Genomic DNA, 21,468 nt, shown 5'->3' with positions numbered 1-21,468 from the left:
GGCACAGAAGAGCAGGTGAGTGGTTCAGTCGAACAGAGCAAAGGAGTCCTGGTACTTTTTAGAGCGGGACAGTGACAAAATGACCTGTCAGATTTTAAGTGAAATGAAGTTGCATAAAGGCAACTTGGAGTAGGGCAGGAACGTGCCCGCGTGTCGGAGAAGAAAAATCCCGGAGAGTAAATGGGAGAGCTGCCGAGCTGCAGTGAGCTTTTGCTCAGGGTCTGCGTGTGCTTAATATGCCCGTGCTAGCAACATCCTTTAAGTGAGATCCCTTTTAGAAGAAATCATTCCCTTTTACACAGAATATTTCCTTTCCAACAGTAAAGGCTGTGCTTTGTGTGATAAAACACGGTTGCGTATTTCACGCAGAAAGCTGAATCTTAATTCCAGTTCCCTATCTCGAGATACGGGTAACCTAACTGAAGAGACGGAAACTTGCCCCACCTGCTCCTGGTGAACTTAGCGTCCGTGGCGCCGGCGGGGAGCGACAAATCAACGGCGTTTGGTAATGGGTCTGTTTTCCCCAGGTCTTGTAGTGCTTCCCGAGCATGAGTTCAGAATGAAGCGGCGATTGGATGAACAGGAGTCACCCGTGTATGCGTCGCAGCAGAGACGTATCACCAGCAGCACCGAAGCTTTCCAACACCAGCACCGCGTGCTCGCCCCGGCACCGCCGGTCTATGAAGCGGTTTCGGAGACCATGCAGTCTGCCACGGGGATCCAGTACTCGGTAACTCCCAGCTACCAGGTGCGTGCGCTCGTCCCTCGGCTGCACCGTGTCATTTCACGCCAGAATTTGGTATGGGAGGCACGGTTTTATTTTAGTAGGCAGGGTTTACCCTAAAGAAAAGCCAGGGTTGGACAGTGTGCTTATCGTATGGCTCATTTTAAGCACTTGCTTTAAGGGCTGTCAGCTTCGTTTGTGTTTAGAGCCACCTGAACACACACGGTGTGACTTGGCTTTTTTGAACACGATTCTTTTAATGACTCCCTCAGATTGTGGTCTTTGAATCCTTTTTCTCTGGTTTTCTTTTTTTCACCAGGAAAAGGTTTGGTTTGTGGTTGCTCCGTTACAGGAGTGTGATATCTCAGGTGATCTTAAGCTTACCAGACTGGATCGGATCAGCATTTAGATTGGGGACTTTCAGGAAAATTGAAATGTTTCCGAAAACGTTACCCTGCAGTCGTTAGACAGCCTTTTCCCTCTCCTGCTTCCTTTGCAAGGAGATGTCAACTGGGGAGGGGGAAAAAAAGTGTGCTTTAAGAGTGCACTCCCGGTGCAAGACCAGGGAAAGGCTGTTCCTGTGTTCCTTGCCTTTGCCGTGTTTTTGACACGTTGCATTTTCCACGCCTGTGTTGCTGGTGAGCTGCTTTTTCTATCCAGCTCTTAATTTTACACACAGCTTCTTGCTTACTTCTGCAGAAGGGGTGTTCACACTGATAGTAGCAGTGTCGGAGCTGGAGAGCCTGCAGGCAGACACTTGCAGGGGCTGGCAGAGGGTGTGTTTGTGCTGGCAGTCCTTCCTGAAAAGAGCTTGGATGGACCAGCAAACAGATCGGTTCTCGTTCAGAAGAAGGGTTTGTAAAAGTATATCCCATGTAAAAGAGGCTTGAATGGAAAACTAAGTTTGTGTAAAATGAAAAGTAATTTACTTTTGAAAGATTTTTTTCTGAAGGCTCTTTTAATGGATTTTCCAAATTGAAACTTTTCTGGTTTAGTGAATGAAGGAGATCCAAAAAGTGCATGTTCCTTTCCCTGTTTTTTTAGGGGAGATACCAAACCGAGTTTTCCCCCCAAGTCTGCAGGTGCCAGAGTGCCATGATTTGACTTCCAGTACCCAAACTAGTGACAAGAATGTAGAAGCTCGTAACTCTGATTATTGCTTGTGACACGTAAGTGTCAGAGAAATGAGAGAACCCTGACTCTGCCAGACTGAAAATCCCATTTTATGCCCCTTTTGCAGGTTTTTATGGTAGTGTTGGTGATGAAACAGCCTGTGTCTCCAGTCTGCAGGCAGGAGAGAACCTGCCTTGAACGTGTTTGCAGAGGGGCTCTCCTGTATTTGGAGTATAGGATGGGAGTTGTCTTTTTGCATTTTTAGGTCTCTCTGGGTCATAGTTGAAGAAAACCAAAGCTATTTTTTGAGTAAGGTTGTTTGCAGTTGCTGTTAAAGGTCACGCTGTGTTCTGCCTCCTTAAAATTTTGCCGGTGTAGCTGGTCTGGGAAAGCAGCTCTTGCTCTCTGCCCACACGGCGAGTGGAGGCGGCCGAAAGCCGTAGCCGTACGTGACGTCCCCTTTGCCTCGCCAGGTGTCGGCCGTGCCGCAGAGCTCGGGCAGCCATGGGCCAGCCATCGCAGCCGTCCACAGCGGCCACCACCACGCCGCGCCAGTGCAGCCCCACGGAAGCCAGGTGGTGCAGAGCCACACTCACCCCACCCCGCCGGCCGTGCCTGTCCAGGGGCAGCAGCAGTTCCAGAGGCTGAAGGTAACGCTCAGCATTGCTGCCTTAAGGAAACCCAAATTCTGGTTTTTCTACTCGGTGTGTACCCTGCAACGCCAGCTGGCAGCCTCCTAAAAGCTTTCTTGACAAGATTTAAGTGCTTTGGAGGACTATTGGATGCAGAGTGGGTCTTCTTTTCCTGCGGAAACCCTGTTGTTTCAAATACTGTAATAAAAAAATGGGCTTGCTAGGAGAAGATGGGGGCAGAAAGGAAAAGGAAGACGTTATTGATCAGAGCGTTCATATGAATGGGTTAAATTGCCAAAACATTTGATGCTTTTCTGAACACATGGCTTATGTGGGTGGTTGGGTGGGAGTAATTGGGAGTAAAGAAGGCTCTATTCTTGGGCTATGTGCTGTAAAACCCTTAAAAAAGGGAAAACTCCACCAAAAATAATCCATTTAAGTGGCTACATTTGGCTCGGCTCTAGCAAGAAGGCACATGTATGTGAATTGATGCAAATTCTTTTGTGTCTTCCAAATACGGTGCAAGTCTCTCCCAGTTTTGGGGAGCCCGCTGCCTTGTTGGCTGAGAGGCTCTTTTCTTTTGCTGAAATTAGGACACTTTATTTCCAGAGACCGCCAAAAACAGTTTCAAAATGTATGGTGCTTCCTCCCAGTGAAATCTATGGCAAATCCTCCGCCGATGCAAGATTCGGGTTATACTTTGGGGTCGGTCTTCCTTTGCTCTTGTTTAATTTCAGCCAAAGGAGAGATCTTGTGTGTAGCTCTTGAAGCTGACGAGCATGGGAACCAGAGCTCTCGCTTTAGGCCGCGGCTGTTCTTTGAGTGCAGCTGCAAACTGGATGTTGGTACACCAAGAGTTCATCAACTTCTTGCCGTTTGAGGTGTAAAACAATTTACCGCCCACAGTTGCCATTTTCAAAACCCTTATGTGTCGAACTGAAATGTCTGGCTTTTAAGAAAAAAAAAGTGCAAGCGTGTACCTGGCAGACATCTACTGCGCTGAATCTGTCATTTCCACTTTCTGCTGCTTCTTAGACTTCCATAATAATTTCCACATATGATTGCAGGAAAAATACTCAGTCTAGTTCTGTTTATCCTAGCAGTCACTTCAGTGATCGTAAAGATTTGGATTATGTTGTTGTTTTTTGGTTTTTTTTTTTTCTGGAGTAATTCTGCTGATCTGTGTTGCTCTTTTTTCTTTCCCCTGTTTTGTTTCTTTCTGGTACAGTTTTATCTTGTGAGCCAGGAGTGGGGAGTGAGTATCTCTTCTTCGACTGGTGCTGGTCCTACACTAACCAGGCTCATGATCCTTTGCTCTTTAATTCCTTGCCCAGACTCAGGGCTAACAGCTGTGTTTTGAAACAATGCGTGTTTTGCAGAACAATGGGAGGTGAAAGGAAATCTCCTCTGCTAACGTAGCCTGCCTGTTCTGTCTCCAGGTGGAGGATGCATTGTCTTATCTTGACCAGGTGAAGCTGCAGTTTGGTAGCCAGCCGCAGGTCTACAATGACTTCTTGGATATTATGAAGGAATTTAAATCTCAAAGGTAACAAGCTGCATTTTGTTCTTTCCTTCCAATTTAGAGAAGAGCATATGTGGGCACAGGAGCACAGAGTAGGGGTGAAATTCCATCTTTCCGTGTGCAGAGTAACACACCTCTAGCAGTAGTATAAAAGCAGTAGTGTGCTTTCCTTCCTGAAAGTTAAATGCATCCCTTCATTTGTACTAAATCTCTGCTTAGTGGGAGTTCACAAGTTCAGCCTCGATAGCTGATTCATCTGGCTGTCTGGTTGTCTGGCCATTAGTAATGGTCAGACCTGGGACTAGATCTCACAGATGTAAAATGCTGTCTGGGCTAATAAAATAATTCCAGTGTTGCTAAATTCACTGGTGTATTTATAGGAATCCGTTTTCATTACGTTAGAGATAAGGTAAAAATTCTACTGGAAAACTCTTGTGTGGAGACCTCAGTGAACCACTGAAAGGGTCTTGGAGGATCGTGACGTTCTGATTTAATTCCATTTTCAGTATTGACACTCCAGGAGTGATCAGCCGCGTATCGCAGCTCTTCAAGGGCCACCCAGACTTGATCATGGGTTTCAACACCTTCTTGCCACCCGGTTACAAGATCGAGGTGCAGACGAATGATATGGTGAACGTGACGACACCGGGGCAGGTTCACCAGATCCCCACCCACGGCTTGCAGCCCCAGCCGCAGCCCCAGCCGCAGCATCAGTCGCAGCCTTCAGCGCAATCAACCCCGACACCAGCACAGCCAGCGCCGCAGCCGCCGCCTGCCAAAATCAGTAAGGTGAGAGGCTTTGAATGACACACCTTGATAACACAGGGATCCTGGCCTCCAGCTGAGACTGGCATGCAGCTGGAGAGCTAAGAAGTAACTTCCACACCGCTTTTTCATAGTATTTGTGAACCCATGTGTGTTGTGCTTCTGCTGCTGGATGAGTTTCTCCTTTTCGAGCATCAAGATGTGTCCTAGTTGATTTGACAATAGTGCAAATAAGCCACCTTTAGATATTTGGAAAAGCTTTGTTGCTTTCAGTGGGGAACTGGAAATTGCTCAGAGCACCTGGTGAAAATGTACACGTGTTTTTCAGGGAGTGACCCAGCAGCCCCAGGAAGAAGGTCTCTGAGATGCGTTTGCCTTTGCAGGAAGTTAACTTCCTAGTTAAAGCGCAGGGCACACGTTGTACTGCCTGCTTTTGTGTATGTTGTCTCAGAACTACTGAAGCCCCAATAAATTCCCCATAAAACAGAGGCTGTGATAAACATATTGCTCTTGGTGTGAAAGTTGTGTGGTTTCAAATGCTTGGAACAATTAAGCCTTTAGAAGAGCTTGATTAGTTATTTGGTAGATTCTGCATCACTTAAAGTCTTGTTTTCAGATTGGACAGTCTTGTAAAAAGGTCTGGTTCAGCCATCAGGTGGATGGGGACAGGAGTCAGTGGGTAAATCGAAAGTGCAAGAGTTCAGGCAAGACGACCACGATGTCGCCTTTAGGTATTGGGTTGTGCGCCTGAAACCGAGACCTTCCAATAACAAAGGGAGTTGGGCTGTTTTAGATGTAATCCAGATGCTACTGTCCAACAGATGTGTTTTATGTGTTTGAAAACAGAATAGGATAATACAAGAGGCATTGAGGGGGCTTACTCTAGATAAAATATTACGTATTTCAGCCTAAAAGTGTGGAAAGATTTGAGAGCCCTAAGGAGGGAAAACCCCCAAAGTTTCAAGGGTTAATGGCTAAGCTGTGCAATTAGCTAGCAGTTGGCTGGAAAAAGGGGAAAAATAATGAATACGCAGTTAGAAAGCAGCAGGATTTAAGATGTGGCAATAAGATGATCTCTAGACAAACATCAGTGGGACTTGCAACCTGCTGGTCAGAAACGACCAAGAAAAACACGTTAAAAGATTTGCAGAGCTGAAAACTGCCAAGCGAAGGCATTCCAGAGTTAACTTACCTGTGCTGGATTTCAGGGCTTTTCTCCAACGAGGTAGTACGTGCTCGCAGTGAAGAGGCAGCAGTCTCTTTCTCATCGCTGTGGGCGAAGTGGTTTTCTGTCCGTGTCATCATCCTGCAAAGAGTCGAACTATTTTTGCTGGAACTTTGACCCACTAAAATATTTTAACTGTTTCTTTGCTTTGATGAATAGTTTTCTTCTGCTTAGTCTACCTGCGCTTCTGTTCGTCTTTAAAACCCAACTCTGACTGTGAAATGGTACTTCTCAATTTTGACTCTCAGCAGCGATTTCTGCTTAGACAGCCACTAGGAAATGTTCGGTTTATGAAAGGGAATAAAAATGCCTTTATTCCAAACATAAAGGGATCTACTGATTTCTACTACGGCTTCTTTTCTTTTCAGCCATCCCAGTTGCAGGCACATACTCCCGCCAACCAGCAAACCCCCCCAATTCCACCATACGCATCTCCACGCTCGCCGCCGGTCCAGCCTCATACACCCGTGACAATCTCTCTGGGAACCACACCGTCCCTGCAGAACAATCAGCCCGTGGAGTTTAATCATGCCATCAACTATGTCAACAAAATCAAGAATCGGTTCCAGGGCCAGCCAGACATCTACAAAGCCTTCCTGGAGATCCTCCACACATATCAGGTGAGTATTAACCATGCAGATTTGCAGTTAGGCACTTGGTATGTATTTGTAGCATACACAAGTACATATATTTAGTGTATATATAAGAATCGTACTATTAATACAGTGTAATTCTGTGTGTAAGTTGCTGAGACCTTTGCTGTTTCATTCTTTGCATCGCTGAGGGTTTGGGGTTTTTTGCTTTGTCACTTAAACAGTTTGCGCGTTCTTTCTTCTGATGCTTCTCCCCTTTCCTGTGACAGAAGGAGCAGCGTAATGCCAAGGAGGCAGGAGGCAACTACACGCCGGCTTTGACGGAGCAGGAGGTGTACGCGCAGGTGGCTCGCCTCTTCAAGAACCAGGAGGATCTGCTCTCCGAATTCGGGCAGTTCCTGCCCGACGCCAACAGCTCTGTGGTGAGTCGGCTTGGAGATAGACTGGAACTGAGATCTGAACCTAGCAGAAACCTGTTTTGTGTATAGCCAGAGTTGAGAAAAATGTGCTTTTGCTGTTTGTTTCTTGGGTGGTTTTTTTGAGTGATCTTTTACTGAGCATGGGAATGGGGTCAGGGTGATAGACTGTGTTTTCTGGCCGTACTTTGTCTTTTAAATACAATCCCTTTGCCTAAAAGGGTTGCTCTAGGACTGCAATAACTGCATTAAAATGCATTGGTTAGCTAAAGCTAGGAGGAGCAGGCAATTTTTTTTTTGCCTGGATGCGTGGAACTCGGCTCTAATGGTCTTATGGGTTTGTCTCTAAATAAGCTGTTAAGTAAGACAACTGCAGAGAAAGTGGAATCGGTAAGAAATGATCACGGTGGCACGGTGAAGAAGCCACAGCTCAACAACAAACAGCAAAGACCCAACCAGAATGGCTGTCAGATCCGACGGCACTCGGGGACTGGAGCAACCCCTCCGGTGAAGGTAAGAGCGTGTGCTGCTCACTCAGCAGCCCCGTTTTGCCCAGGAGGCCACGCAGAGTGGGATGCGTTTTCCCAGTCTGTGTGATTTGGTTGTGGTTTGGTTTTCTTTTTGGCGGCTCAGGCTGCACCTTGAGAACACAAAAACTGATGCTTGCCTTTAAAGGAAGCTTTTTGAAGTCTTTGTGTCTCATTTTCTCAAACTGGTGATGCTGTCTGTACTTGAGGGTAATGATGGTGACTTTACTGGGGAAAAACAGGGCTTTCCCTGCTTTATTGGGATGCTGCAGGATGCACGGGGGTAGTTGTACTGGTGAAGGAAGTAGGGTTTGGTGACGAGGGGAGAGATGTGGGGTGTGAAGAGAAAAGTCTCCGTAAGGTCACAAAATAAATTTGTCCAAAATGGGCCATGGGGAAATAAGGTGAGGAAAGGAGAAAGGTGTGCCTGAAAGCTGTGCTGTAGTAGAACTTGGAGCAGATGCAGCGGAGTCGTGTTTGCTCATCTTTCCGCTGATGAACCTTCTAATACGATGATGCACAATTACTCTGGTAGCAGAGTTTGCCCTTTTCAAATGACGCACGTTTTGAGAGAGCAAGGCTTTGTAGTGTAATAAAAATTGTCCTGTGGCCAGGCGGCTCAGTGTCTGTGCATTAAGGACGAGTTTGCCTGCTTTATTTGAAGGTGGTGTGTCTTGTTTCGTGGTGAAAGGCGTTAGAAGACATAATTGTGTCATTTAAATCCAGTGATTTACTTCCCCTTCTGCCTTTTCTCCTCCTCTTCAAATAAAGGGCAGTGAAATAAAACACATTTTTGAAGGCAGCTTTTGGCCTTTCTGAGGATGTGGAGTGCAGTGCTGGTGTGGGGAAAACAGGATCTTGCAGTGGAAAGGAAAAAGAAATGTCATAAGTTTAGGGAGGTATAAAACTTAAAAAAATGAATGAATTGTAGGGGAAAAAAAACAGATTAATTTTGGTAATTTTGCAAACTGGTTAGAAAAATGAGATAGGCCGTAGCGTGACAATTTCAATCAACTCGTAACAGAAAAGGATGCAACAGTGTATTAAAATATTTGGAGTTCTATGCTACTGATTAAGGTTTAATAGAATAACTTGTGGCACACACATTCGTGCAAGTTTCCTTCCCAAAAAGCCACCTTTCTTACGGCCTTTTTCTTTTTTCTTGCCTTTTGTTGTTGTTGTTAACAGAAGAAACCGAAGCTGCTCGGGTTAAAAGACCAGTCTTTGGCGGAAGCCAGCAAACATGGTGTGGGGACAGAATCGCTCTTCTTTGAGAAGGTGAGAAGCGAGATTCACAGAAAGCTGCCTCGTCGATTTGTGTTCTTAGTGTCTGGGTTTTTATCCCAGTGAAGTATGTGATACATCTGCTGCCCTGGTAACATTTGTCAGTGTGCCCATAGATGTATCGTGCGAACTCTAAGGCAGATCCGTTGAATTCTTTTAAAAAAAACTGGTGATGATTTTCACAGAATCGCAATCACAGAATCTCAGGAGTTGGAAGGGACCTCGAAAGCTCATCCAGTCCAACCCCTGCCAGAGCAGGATCACCAGACCAGGTCACACAGGAACACGGCCAGGCGGGTTCTGAATGTCTGCAGAGAAGGAGACTCCACAACCTCTCTGGGCAGCCTGGGCCATGCTCTCTAACCCTCACAGTAAAGAAGTTTTTCCTCATGTTCAGGTTGAACCTCCCATGCTCCAGCTTGGGACCATTGCCCCTTGTCCTGTCATTGGACATCACAGAGCAGAGCCTGGCTCCTTCCTCCTGACACTTGCCCTTTAAATATTTATAAACATGAATGAGGTCTCCCCTCAGTCTCCTCTGCTCCAAGCTAAAGAGACCCAGCTCCCTCAGCCGCTCCTCATAAGGGAGATGCTCCACTCCCTCCATCATCTTTGTGGCTCTGCGCTGGACTCTTTCAAGCAACTCCCTGTCATTTTACATGGATATTTGTGGGTTTTCCCCAAAGGTCATTCACCTGCTGCTGATGCAGTTGGTTTGCAGGAAAGGGAATTTTTTTTTTCCTCTGTAACACACACTTCAGGTATTTTTAATGGAAAAAAACTTTTATGAAATCCTCGTGCAAGCGATGATGTGCGGCATGTCTCGCCGTGCTGGCACAGCGTGCCCTGCCCAGCTGCCTGGAGCGTGGGAGCTCGGTTTACAGAGCAGCTGATTCACGTCGACATTGGGATTTTGGGGGGTTTTTCCTTCCCTGACAGATGAACCTGATTAATTACATGGTTGTTACCTGTTGCTGGTTTACCACACAGAACAGGTGAAGGATATGTGGGATGTTTCCAAGTGGTGTCTTCCCTAAGGTGTCCATATGTTTCCTTACAGCTCAGAGGGGAGTATATAGTGCACATAAACAAGCTTTTCAAGCAATATTCACGTGTCCGTGAAAGTCCTGGTTGCTCCCTGCTGATGTGGTGCATTTTGCAGCACGCTGTAGGCCAGCTAACGGTAACTGGGAACCCATCTACTGCTTGCAGGATGTGTAGGTGTTAGCGTGAGTAAATCCAGAAATCCCTGCTGTAGAGTTAGAACCGTAATGACGAATATCTTACTGATGACAGATCTCCATCTGATGTGTACATGCTAACAGTTCTCCTGGGAAAGGTAATGGTGTTGGGATGAATCGTTTGGTTTCCTCACCATGTGAAGATAAGGGTTATAAGAGTCCAGCGTAGGGCTACAAAGATGGAGGGAGTGGAGCATCTCCCTTATGAGGAGTGGCTGAGGGAGCTGGGTCTCTTTAGTTTGCAGAAGAGGAGACTGAAGGGAGACCTCATTCATGTTTATAAATATATAAAGGGTGAGTGTCACGAGGATGGAGCCAGGCTCTTCTCGGTGACAAACAATGATAAGACAAGGGGTAACGGACACAAACTGGAACACAGGAGGTTCCACTTCAATTGGAGAAGAAACTTCTTCTCAGTGAGGGTGACAGAGCACTGGCCCAGGCTGCCCAGAGAGGTTGTGGAGTCTCCTTCTCTGCAGACATTCAAAACCTGCCTGGACGCCTTCCTGTGTAACCTCATCTGGGTGTTCCTGCTCTGGCAGGGGGATTGGACTGGATGAGCTTTTGAGGTCCCTTCCAATCCCTAACGTTCTGTGATTCTGTGATACAGGAGCTGCTTATCGGCCATAACGCGAGCTGTTACGCAGATGGAGGCTGGAGCACAGGTCTCGTACCCCTGCTCCCTCCTTGCAAGTATTCTCTGGTGTTTAAAGGCAGCCTGGGTGGGTTTGTGGTGCTGCGGATGTCCACAATCCCAGCATTTTGTAATCCAGCTGCTAAGGTGTCCTTTTAGGGATTTCATTCTTCACTTGCAGCTCCTTTCTGCAGACTAACGCACTGGGTGCTGCTGTTGCAGGGCACGTCCAGCACAGAGAAGGCTCACGTTGGTATTACCTGACCCTGAGTGCAGGGCGAGTTACCCCTCTGTTCAACCCACTTGAAAATTTGCAATCTCATTCCATGTGTAACCTCCGTGCATCGGTGGGAAGCGCAGCGTTGAATCCAGGTCTCCTGGACAGCGATAGCACACACAGCTTGATCTCACCCTGACAGCAGCTGTTTTCCTCTTCTCTCCGTAAGGTCCGCAAAGCTCTGCGTAGCACAGAAGCGTACGAGAACTTCCTTCGCTGCCTGGTTATTTTCAACCAGGAGGTGATCTCCCGGGCTGAGCTCGTGCAGCTCGTTTCTCCATTCCTGGGGTAAGTGGCGCCCGTTTCCTTACGTGAGGTTGAGGAGTTCGAGCCGCCCGCTCCATTTCTGTTGCAAAGCGAGGAAAGAAGCGCTCACCTTGGCGGGCGGTCAGGGGAACGCGTCTCGAGTGGTTCACGAGGCTCTCGGTAGCTCACGCTGTGCAGGTGCCACGTGCTTTGTGCTTTCCAGACTTTTCCTTTATCGGAGCAGGACAAGAAGTGTCCCGCTTCAGTTTTCCTTCCAACTTCATGCGCTTCTGCACTGCCCTTTCCTATTGCTCATCCCAGAGGAGGTGTGAGGGGGTTCCTAGCTATGTCTTGGCAGGCAAGCGATATTCAAGTGCTGGTGCTGCTTGCTGTGTTTCTTCCTTTTTCAGAAGAGCAAACAGAATTATTTAGCGGGCTGTTATTGCAGTCCCTTGCTCTGGAATCATGGACTTTGTCATTTGAGAAAAGACCAATTGTCTAATTATGTAGGAAATGTCCCCTAAAAAGAAGTGCTGATATGAACTGACTGCAATTTCCGAAAAGCAAAAAAAAAAAGCAGCTGAAATCTGTCCTGAAGCCAAATCTGATAAGGAATACTATAGTTTAAGTAGAAATTATAGCTTCCAAGATTGCCAGTAGCGTCCAGAACAACTCTGTATTAATCAGCTAAAACCAACCGATATCCTCTCAGCAACTTTGGGCAGGAAGATAAATGTCCCTTCTTCCTGCGAATGGAGTCCCTGGTTCCAGGGGAGAAGGCAATAGCAACATAAATTGGGTTCAGGACCCCATTACGCTGGCTTCTGTGCGAAGAAACTGCCCCAAGGAGCTTACACTCTGTCCATAGCTCCACTGGAATTAGTCAGGCATCAGCAGGATTCTGCCTTTAGCTAGGAAAGGTGAAGAATTCAACAAAAAATAGACAGATTTCTCCCATCTGTGCTACTGGCTGTAAGGGTGAATATCTGTATTGGGAAAGGTATAATGCAGTTTTCTTATTCTGGAGTTGGACATCATCTTCTGTCATGTAATGAAAAAGCAGTAAATGAACAGTGATTCAGCCTCAGTAACAGGTTCCATTCCTCATGTTGCTGTAGCTTTGCGTTAGATAAGAAAAGTTGAACAGATGCAAGATTTCAGACTAATAAATCCTTTGGAAAACTTTTTCTCTACAAGCAGGGCCTTGCAGACAAGGGCTCCTTCTCAGTGTGTGCCTGTCTGCGTAGCCTGGGGAGCAGCAGTGGTTGAAGTGATGGCTCAGCACTGAAGCATTTTGCCATGTAGTTACAGAATCGCTTTTCTGTTTTTTTCCTGCAGCTTTTGGAAAAGAAAGGTCTATTTTAAGGTTAAGAGTATTGGCAATACAGCGAGGAATCTGACCTGGGTTTGGGTGGCCTAGCCGTGACCCTGAAATAGGTGCTGCCCCTGGCATGAAAGCTCTGGCTGCCGCTTCTTGTCACTTGTCTCGTGGGGACCGTACCCCACGAGGCGTACAGAGGATGTATCTGTGCTTGTTGGTGTGTCCCTGGCAAGACGTTGGATTTCTACCTAGCTTGGTTTTTCACTTCACTCATTGTTATTTTTTCAGGAAATTCCCAGAGTTGTTCACTTGGTTTAAAAACTTCCTGGGGTATAAGGAGTCTGTTCACATGGAGACGTATCCAAAGGAACGGGCGACCGAGGGGATCGCCATGGAGATAGACTATGCCTCCTGTAAAAGGCTGGGCTCCAGCTACCGAGCCTTGCCCAAGAGCTACCAGCAACCCAAGTGCACGGGGCGGACTCCGCTGTGTAAAGAGGTGAGATGCTCTTGGGTGGGAATTACAGAGAAAGGCCATTCCCGGCCTTCTCAACGGGGAATCACTGAGCCGTGCTGCTCCCGCACCCAGGCGTGCACGGGCACACCACCCTGGCTCAGGATCACTGCGGTACGTGTCAGAGCCCGAGGTGAGCGCACCCCAAGGTGCTCCTAGTGGTGAGTGAGCACTGACTGCTCCTGAAAACATCTGGATCCTATGCAGAAGCTGTTGCGCAGGGCGAGGTGTCGGTCTAGGAATAGGTTATGCCAGAAGCTGTCTGGGAGATGCGATGCCTACCTGGCTTTGATGGTTGGCATCAGCTTTTCTCCAGTGCTGCTTGAGAAAGGGCTGCAGGAAGCATTGGGAAGCAGCTGGAAAAAAACCCCACTGAATAGTGATGTGTAACTACTTACATATCTAATGCCCTCCTATTTTATTTATGATGTTTTACGTGGTATCATGTGTGTGAAAAGAACGTTAAGACTACAAACTTGTCTTGAGAAATGGTGCGTTGCTTTGGGAAATGGGCTCCTTACAGGGAACCAGCCTTCTTGGTCAAGAATCAAAGCTGAGCTCCCAGGAAAGTCTTGCAGGATCAGATGTACTCGTTGGGTCCTTTAATGTGTTGTGAGAACCTTTTGATTAAAGTGGGAATGGAGCTGGCTGATCCTGTTCCTTCACTGGTCTTGAAGGTAATGTTTTGGAGGTGAGTGAGCAGGACTCTTGCTGAAGACCAGTTAATAAACGTGCCACTTAAGAGCGTTCACTGGAGGAAAGGAGAGCTCCAGAAACCCCTGCCCTGGGTGACTGCAGTCAGCAGTGGCACCCACAGCAAATAGCAAGGACGTTGTTTTTGGGAACATGACAGGATTTGTGTCCTTGCACTCCCTGTGAGATGAGGAGGGTGAATGTGGGTGGCCAAGTCACACAGTTAGCAGTGGTGGTAGGTGTTCAGCTGAAGTGGTGGCAAGATAGCGAAAACAACTTGGACAAGAGACAATTTTAAGGTTTTTTTAAATCAAAGTCTTGACACATCTCTCAAAAGTGTCTTGTTTGATGCAGTTAGGTCCTCTTCTTCCTGTGAGGATCTAATGAGTTGGGTGTTCAGGCTTCAGGTTTATGAAAACTGGGCCCGACTTTCAAGACTACCTGCCAAAATCCTTATTTTCTTTGGTCTTTTTGAGGGTTTTTTTGACTGTTCTGCTCCTGTCTTGGAGGTAGTGAATGGTGTTGCTGGGGTATGGGTTTGTATTCCAAATTAGCCTTATTTGGAGGTAGAAACCACACGCTGTCCAACGTGATGACCGCACAGTGCTGTCAGTGGTGGGTCGCTCACGAGATGAGCTACCCAGTGGCAGTTGACTCATCCAAAGTAACAGAACAGCTCCTTTCACCTTTCTTTTTCTCTTACCTTGCGAGTTTTATTCTCACAGCTCCAGCTAATTGATTTTTCAGACTGCCTGAACATTTTGGTTCTGGCTGTTTGGGGTTTGGAAAGGCCAAATGATTTTTTGCAACGGAGGAATTTACATCCTTCCATCAGAGGACTGGGCTTAGTGCCGGATGAGCGCGACCCCCGCCAGGCCTGACCGTGACTCTTGTTTCCGTCTGTCCCCCTCAAAGGTTTTGAATGACACCTGGGTCTCCTTCCCATCCTGGTCTGAAGACTCCACGTTCGTGAGCTCCAAGAAGACGCAGTATGAAGAACACATCTACAGGTGTGAGGATGAGCGTTTTGAGGTAAACTGGTTTTCCTTGATTCACATCTCAAAAAGCTTGGGGTTCTGTGAACAGCTGACGATCTTGATTAATTACACCTTTAATATTACTGCTTAGAATCTGTTTCTATTGTGCATCTGTCGCCTGGTTTTTTGCATAAAAGCTTGCGTTCTCTTAATTCAAAAAGCAGCGGCTGCGTAACTGCCGCTCGCTCCAAGCCACCACCCCTGCCCCTCGCTTTCTGTGCAGAGCTCTTGGTTCACGCCGCTCCAGATGAAATTGTCCAACGGGCAGCATGTAATTGGTGCATGTTTTCTGTTCTTGCCACCCGCGTAGCACACGAGAACGTGCATTCCCCTGTAATAATCTGAAAAGTGATATGTTCAGGGTGTTAAACAATTGACATCTTGACTTGAAATGGAAGTTGGCTTGGCAGTTACCTGAATACGCTCGGATGTGGCACGTCCTTTTGTAGAGTAGCTGTCAATTGCGTTCTGTTCCCAGGTGGAAAATGCCATTTCCGAACGGTATCGTTCTGGTAGCCTTTAAATGCCTACGCAGTATTATCTAGGTAGCAGATAAAATATAATTGCCTTATTTTAGAGCAGCTGAACCTGGGAAGCACTGCTCGAGTACACCTTGTTAAACATGCACGGCTTCTTGTTTCACGTCGTGTAAGCGTTAGCCTCTGTGAAGTATCGTGTTGTATCTGTTCAACAATGGCTAATGCACCGTTCACTTCAGCTGGATGTTGTCTTGGAGACCAACCTGGCGACGATCCGCGTCCTTGAGGCAATCCAAAAGAAACTCTCGCGCTTGTCTGCCGAGGAGCAGGCCAAATTCCGGCTGGACAACACTCTGGGTGGCACTTCGGAGGTGATCCACCGCAAGGCTCTCCAGAGGATATATGCGGACAAAGCAGCCGACATCATTGATGGACTTCGGAAGAACCCATCCGTGGCTGTTCCCATTGTACTGAAAAGGTACTGACTGCTCTGGCAGTGGCCTCAGGGGGCTCTACCGAAGGATAACGCACCGTGTATGGTCCAGATCTATATAGAAGCAGCGATTTTCTGCCCCTAAAGGCTGTGACCTCCACGAGGCTGTAATTGAAGAAGCGCAGTTTGTGTTCCGATCAGTTGTTCTGTTTCATAACACCTTTGTTTTCTTGATCCAAGGTTAAAGATGAAAGAGGAAGAGTGGCGAGAAGCCCAGAGAGGATTTAATAAAGTCTGGCGAGAGCAGAATGAGAAGTATTACCTGAAATCCTTGGACCACCAGGGCATCAACTTCAAGCAGAATGACACGAAGGTCCTGAGGTCAAAGAGTCTCCTCAATGAGATTGAAAGCATCTATGATGAGGTAAGGTGGTCACCAACAGTTTCCTTCCCTCAAGCTTATGTGCTTTCCAAGTGCCGTTTCAGTTCCCGTTCCTCACTGCTCAATGAGAGGAAGTCTGCGGTGCTGGCAGAGCTTTCTGAAAGGCTCTGGGGTGGAGAGAGGTGTTTGGGACTAATTTTTGTGCTGTTTCTCACTTACAGAGGCAAGAGCAGGCTTCAGAAGACAATGCTGGAGTCCCCACAGGCCCACACCTATCACTCGCCTATGAAGACAAGCAGATCCTGGAAGACGCTGCCTCTCTAATCATCCACCACGTGAAACGGCAGACGGGAATCCAGAAAGAGGACAAGTACAAAATCAAGCAGATCATGTATCACTTCATTCCAGACCTGCTCTTTGCTCAGCGAGGTGAACTCTCGGATGTGGAAGAGGAGGAAGAAGAGGAAATGGATGTGGACGAAGCTACCGGAGCTGCAAAAAAGCACAATGGCGTTGGGGGCAGTCCTCCCAAAACCAAGCTGATGTTCAACAACACGACGGCCCAGAAGCTGCGGGGCATGGATGAGGTCTACAACCTCTTCTACGTGAACAGCAACTGGTACATCTTCATGCGGCTGCACCAGATCCTGTGCTTGCGGCTGCTGCGGATCTGCACCCAGGCCGAGCGGCAGATCGAAGAGGAGACGCGGGAACGGGAGTGGGAGAGGGAAGTGCTGGGCATAAAGCGAGACAAGAGCGACAGCCCTGCCATCCAGCTGCGGCTGAAGGAGCCCAGTGAGTGACCTCTGGTGGGAGGCTGGGGAAGAAAGGTGCTTCTGTTCGTAGCGTGTCGGTCTCTTGTTATCGCTGGGCAGTGCCGAATTGAGGGAGGAGATGAGAAGGGGTGGGACTGCAATAGCAGAATGGTAACACGCAGCAGTTATTTCGTAAGAGCTTTCATTTTATGCTTGCGTGTCTCAAGTACCCTTGAGTTCCCTAACTAAAAGCTTTTTCAAAAGGCTTTCAGAAATAAAGACCTCATGGAGGAGGCTAGAAAGCAAGAGATTATTACTCATGGCCTTAAAAGGACTCATTTAAATGCCTATAAAAGATAAACTTAAGCCAGTTCCAGTAACTCCTCAGCTTGTCTGAGGACCAAAACTAAAAGCAACAAGAAGGATGTTGAGATTCTGGAGCGTGTTCAGAGAAGAGCCACAAGGATGGGGAGGGCTCTGGAGAACAAGCCTGATGAGGAGCGGCTGAGGGAACTGGGCTTGTTTAGCCTGGAGAAGAGAAGGCTGAGGGGAGACCTCATCACCACCTACAACTGCCTCAAGGGAGGTTGTGGAGAGGCGGATGCTGGTCTCTTCTCCAGGTGATGGGGGATAGAACAAGGGGAAACGGCACCAAGCTGTGCCAAGGGAGGTTCAGGTTAGAGATAAGGAGGAAGTTCTGTACTGAGAGGGTCGTCAGAAGCTGGAACAGGCTGCCCAGGGAGGTGGTGGAGTCACCATCCCTGGATGTGTTTAAAGAGCGGGTAGATGAGGTACTTAAGGATATGGTTTAGGGGTAGACAGGAACGGTTGGACGTGATGATCTCAGAGGGCTTTTCCAACCGAGCGATTCTGTGTGTCTGTTTCCTGGAGGTGATGTGTTCATCTTGCCCATTCTCTCTCGTTTCAGTGGACATTGATGTTGAGGATTATTACCCGGCCTTCCTGGACATGGTGCGCAATCTCCTGGATGGGAACATGGACTCGTCGCAGTACGAGGACTCCTTACGTGAAATGTTCACCATTCACGCCTACATCGCCTTCACCATGGACAAGCTGATCCAGAGCATTGTCCGACAGGTGACTGCCAGCAAAGCCTGGAGGGTGGATGATCCTGGGGTAGAGGAAGCAGCCGGGTTGAATCTCCAGAGCTTATCTTGCTTTAACTTTGGGAAAAACAAGAATTAAATGGTGCTTAAGTAACTTCTTTCCAGTGTTGAAGGAGTGGTGTATGCTTTTCTGAAAGGCATGCACTTTTTTCTTAAAAAAGAAGCTTTGTGTCTTTTATCTGGCTGCTTGAGTGGCTCGTTTTGGCTGTTGAACTCTAGTCCTTTTATTGGGCTGGTGGGAAGAATGCATGAGCAAGGGAAAAATTCTCCGTGTGCTTTTTTGTAGCATAAAGAACAAAAACAGACACAAGGGGCTGGAAGTGGAATGGCCTGAAAGGCCTTTCGTCTTTCAGAAGGGCAGAGCTGCTTTTCTGAAGCCCTTTACTTCAGTCCAGAGATTAACTGAATTCAAAAGACAGTTGAGCAACTTTTGATTTTCACACTTGCACAAAATAAGGATTTGATACCCAATCCCCCACCCCTCTCCCCAGACACAGCAGCAGCCCCTTGTGAGGAGGGGATAAAACATGGCACAGGGCTCTAGCCCTTCCTCCCTTGCTGCTGAGCAGGATATTCCCTGCCCCTAGTTTTTCTCAGAGTTCACTTTATCACCTGCTATTTTTTTTAAATATACTGTGATTTTTTTCACATCTTTGTTTCTTTGTTTCTGTGCTGATGGGCACATAGCAGACTCCCTGACAAACACCTTCCCTGCGTTATTCTTCCTTTTTGCAGCTCCAGCACATAGTGAGTGACGACATCTGTGTGCAGGTGACAGACCTGTACCTGTCGGAGAACAGCAACGGAGCAACAGGAGGCCTCCTCGCTTCCCAGTCTTCTCGTGCTCTCCTGGAGGCGGCGTACCAGCGCAAAGCTGAGCAGCTCATGTCGGAGGAGAACTGCTTCAAGGTAGAGTCGCAGCGCCTTTGGGTTGCATCATCTTGGTTGCTTTGCTGTCTCCAGTCCTAATTTGTTAGCTCAGACTTTGCCGTTTCTCTTGTCTCAACCTTTGTCAGCTGGAGGGGAGATCTGCTAATGCTGGCTGGGATCTCTCTTCTGTTGCCTTCAGATTTGTTCCACAGGCTCAAGGGCCCGCACCACTCCAAAACCAAAATGAAGGATTTTCAAAATGCTTTGCAGTTGTTCTGTTCCTCTAAGACTGTGCAGTTTGGCTGGTGTTTGCCCTTTGCTGTCAGGCGTGCTGGAGGCACAGGTTTTTTTCCCCTTTAAACTGTGCCAACTCGTTCCGTTCTCCCTTTGCCCCAGTGAGAAGCGGAGGTTGCTTTCTCGGTTCAGAAACCTCTTCCTGAAGTCCCTTCTGCCCTTTCTTTCTAGCTGATGTTCATTCAGAGCAGAGGTCAAGTTCAGTTAACCATTGAACTGCTGGACACAGAAGAGGAGAACTCCGATGACCCGGTAGAAGCAGAGGTAAGAGCAGCAGAGCTGACTGTGGTGTCAGGGTGCGCTGGACCAGGGGACCCACGGGACTGTTGTTATGGTCCGTTAGCGCAAGGTTAAAAAACATCAAGGACCTGCTGTAAAACCATCGGTGATGTGAGTGGGCAAATCCTTCTCGTTTTATTTTGTATTAGAAAACCCTCAAAACAGTATAGAGAAATGTTGTGTATGCCTTTTTGGGAATTAGATGCATGGAACCTTCAAAAGTGACCTTGTACCCATCTGTATAGCTTCTGCCTTAGCTTCCTTCACCATCCCACGTTGCTTGGTGGGAGGGTAGTGGCTGATCTGTGCTCTGTGCTCGCTTCCAGCGCTGGTCGGACTACGTGGAGCGGTATGTCAACTCCGATTCTACCTCCCCCGAGCTCCGGGAGCACCTGGCCCAGAAACCGGTCTTCCTGCCGAGGTGAGTGGCCAGGCTGTGCCGTGAACCCTACCTGATGGGCTGGGTCTCTCCTGTAGTTTAATGCTACAACAGAAGCTGTTGCCCATGGCAGCATGGTGTAGAGGTACCGTGCTGCTGTCCACCCCAGGCTCCTGCTGTCCAGGGACTGAAAGGTGGCATGGTCCACGGGTGGGGAGAGGGTGAAGGCCGGTGAGTTGATTGCACACAATACATTTCAGAAATAAGATAAACCTCGTGGGCTGACGACTTGTAGAGATCTGGCAGCTGTTGGCCAGACTTTTGAGGCCAGCACAGACCCACCAGCTACATCCAGCCCAGCAGTGCTAGGGGGTGAGCACTGATTTCAAGAGGGATCCTCTGGTTTTCAGGAATCTGAGGCGGATCCGTAAATGTCAGCGTGGTCGGGAGCAGCAGGAGAAGGAAGGGAAGGAGGGAAACAGTAAGAAATCTATGGAGAACGTGGAGAGCTTGGACAAGCTGGAGTGTAAATTCAAACTGAACTCCTATAAGATGGTGTACGTGATCAAATCGGAGGATTACATGTACAGGAGGACCGCTCTGCTGCGAGCTCAGCAGGTAGGAGCGAGCAGGACGACTGGGGTGGGCTGCTGGTGTTTCCTGGGTCCCCGTGCTCCCTTCTGTCCCTCTGGGTCCCTCTGGGTGCCATCCCCACGTCGTTTCCTGTCCCTGCAGTCACAGACCCCTTGTGTCTCTCCCGCAGCCAGCAGCTCTAGGAGCACTGCTTCTGTGGTAAGGATGGGAGCGCTGAGGTCACTGATACAGAAAAATCCCCGTGGGTATTTTTGCAGGGCTGGGTAGTCGTGGAGCCAAGGGGGCGGTCTGTGGCATCTCACGTCCAGCAGTCAATGCAGCGATTTTTGCTTTTAATAAGTTACTGGCTTAAGCAACCAGAAGCAGAGGTACCCGAGAGGCTCTGTCAGCTGTAGTCCCCTCTGCAACTGCAGAGATTGTTTTCAGTTTCTTAAATTATTTGCTTTTCTGAGCAAGGTACTGACCACTGAGAAAACTCGCTGGGAGGTGAGGGAGTGGGAGAAGTGCACACTGCTTCCTGCCTGGTGAATCGCCCTTCGCAGCTCCAATTTAGTCATGTTGTTGGGCTTCTGAAACACAGCTACTTAACCATCTGTTTCTTGCTGGTGAAACACAAACAATGGTTTTATTTCATTAGCTGTGAATACAAGTTTGAAAAAAAAGATTGCTTTACATCAGGCGCGAGCGTTTTATTTCAGTTGTGACTCTTTAAAGTGCCCGTTGTGAGGAATTTGATTGAATTCCATCTGCTGCGTTGAATTGGCACAAACCTCGAGGAAAAGCTGCCTCGTAAAGAGGGTGCCACGTGCCAGTGTTTATCACTGAGACTTTGAGCACAAGTCAGATTGTTGAACCTCTGGTTACATAGTGGTACTGAAGTACACCAAAAGAGCTGCAGAAGCTCCCCTGAACTACAGATCTAGTGGGCTTAGTTAACTCGGAGAAGCAGTCAGCCTTTGGGAGGAGAACAGAACAAATCAGAAAACACATCGGTTTTAATCTCGAGCCTTAATTGTATTTGCTGGTTTCAATTATGACCGTAGTCCTGGCTTTCAAGCTCAATCTGCCCTGGATTTGACATTCCCTTGACTGTGTCGATTGGCGGCCGAGCT

The 21,468-nt window shown here is 47.9% G+C and overlaps 1 protein-coding gene across 1 annotated transcript; it reads left to right on the top strand.

The window, feature by feature from the left end:
* Positions 1–531: 531 nt before the first annotated feature.
* SIN3A (SIN3 transcription regulator family member A) lies at positions 532–20,404 on the top strand (the record flags this gene model as incomplete). Its single annotated transcript, XM_010178904.1, has 19 exons — positions 532–748; positions 2,311–2,487; positions 3,909–4,015; positions 4,498–4,780; positions 6,350–6,601; positions 6,844–6,996; positions 7,345–7,503; positions 8,706–8,795; positions 11,123–11,241; positions 12,809–13,019; positions 14,643–14,759; positions 15,483–15,721; positions 15,917–16,100; positions 16,280–16,853; positions 17,742–17,911; positions 18,676–18,849; positions 19,276–19,368; positions 19,710–19,804; positions 20,173–20,404. Coding segments are annotated over exons 1-19 (3,618 nt in total), but the record flags the coding sequence as incomplete, so codon positions are not given.
* Positions 20,405–21,468: the final 1,064 nt, after the last annotated feature.

Source organism: Mesitornis unicolor, unplaced genomic scaffold (assembly GCF_000695765.1).
Source record: "Mesitornis unicolor isolate BGI_N332 unplaced genomic scaffold, ASM69576v1 scaffold51402, whole genome shotgun sequence".
Taxonomy (NCBI): Eukaryota; Metazoa; Chordata; class Aves; order Mesitornithiformes; family Mesitornithidae; genus Mesitornis; species Mesitornis unicolor.
Note: the sequence above shows the minus strand (reverse complement) of the source record. Positions and strands in the feature narration are given on the sequence as shown.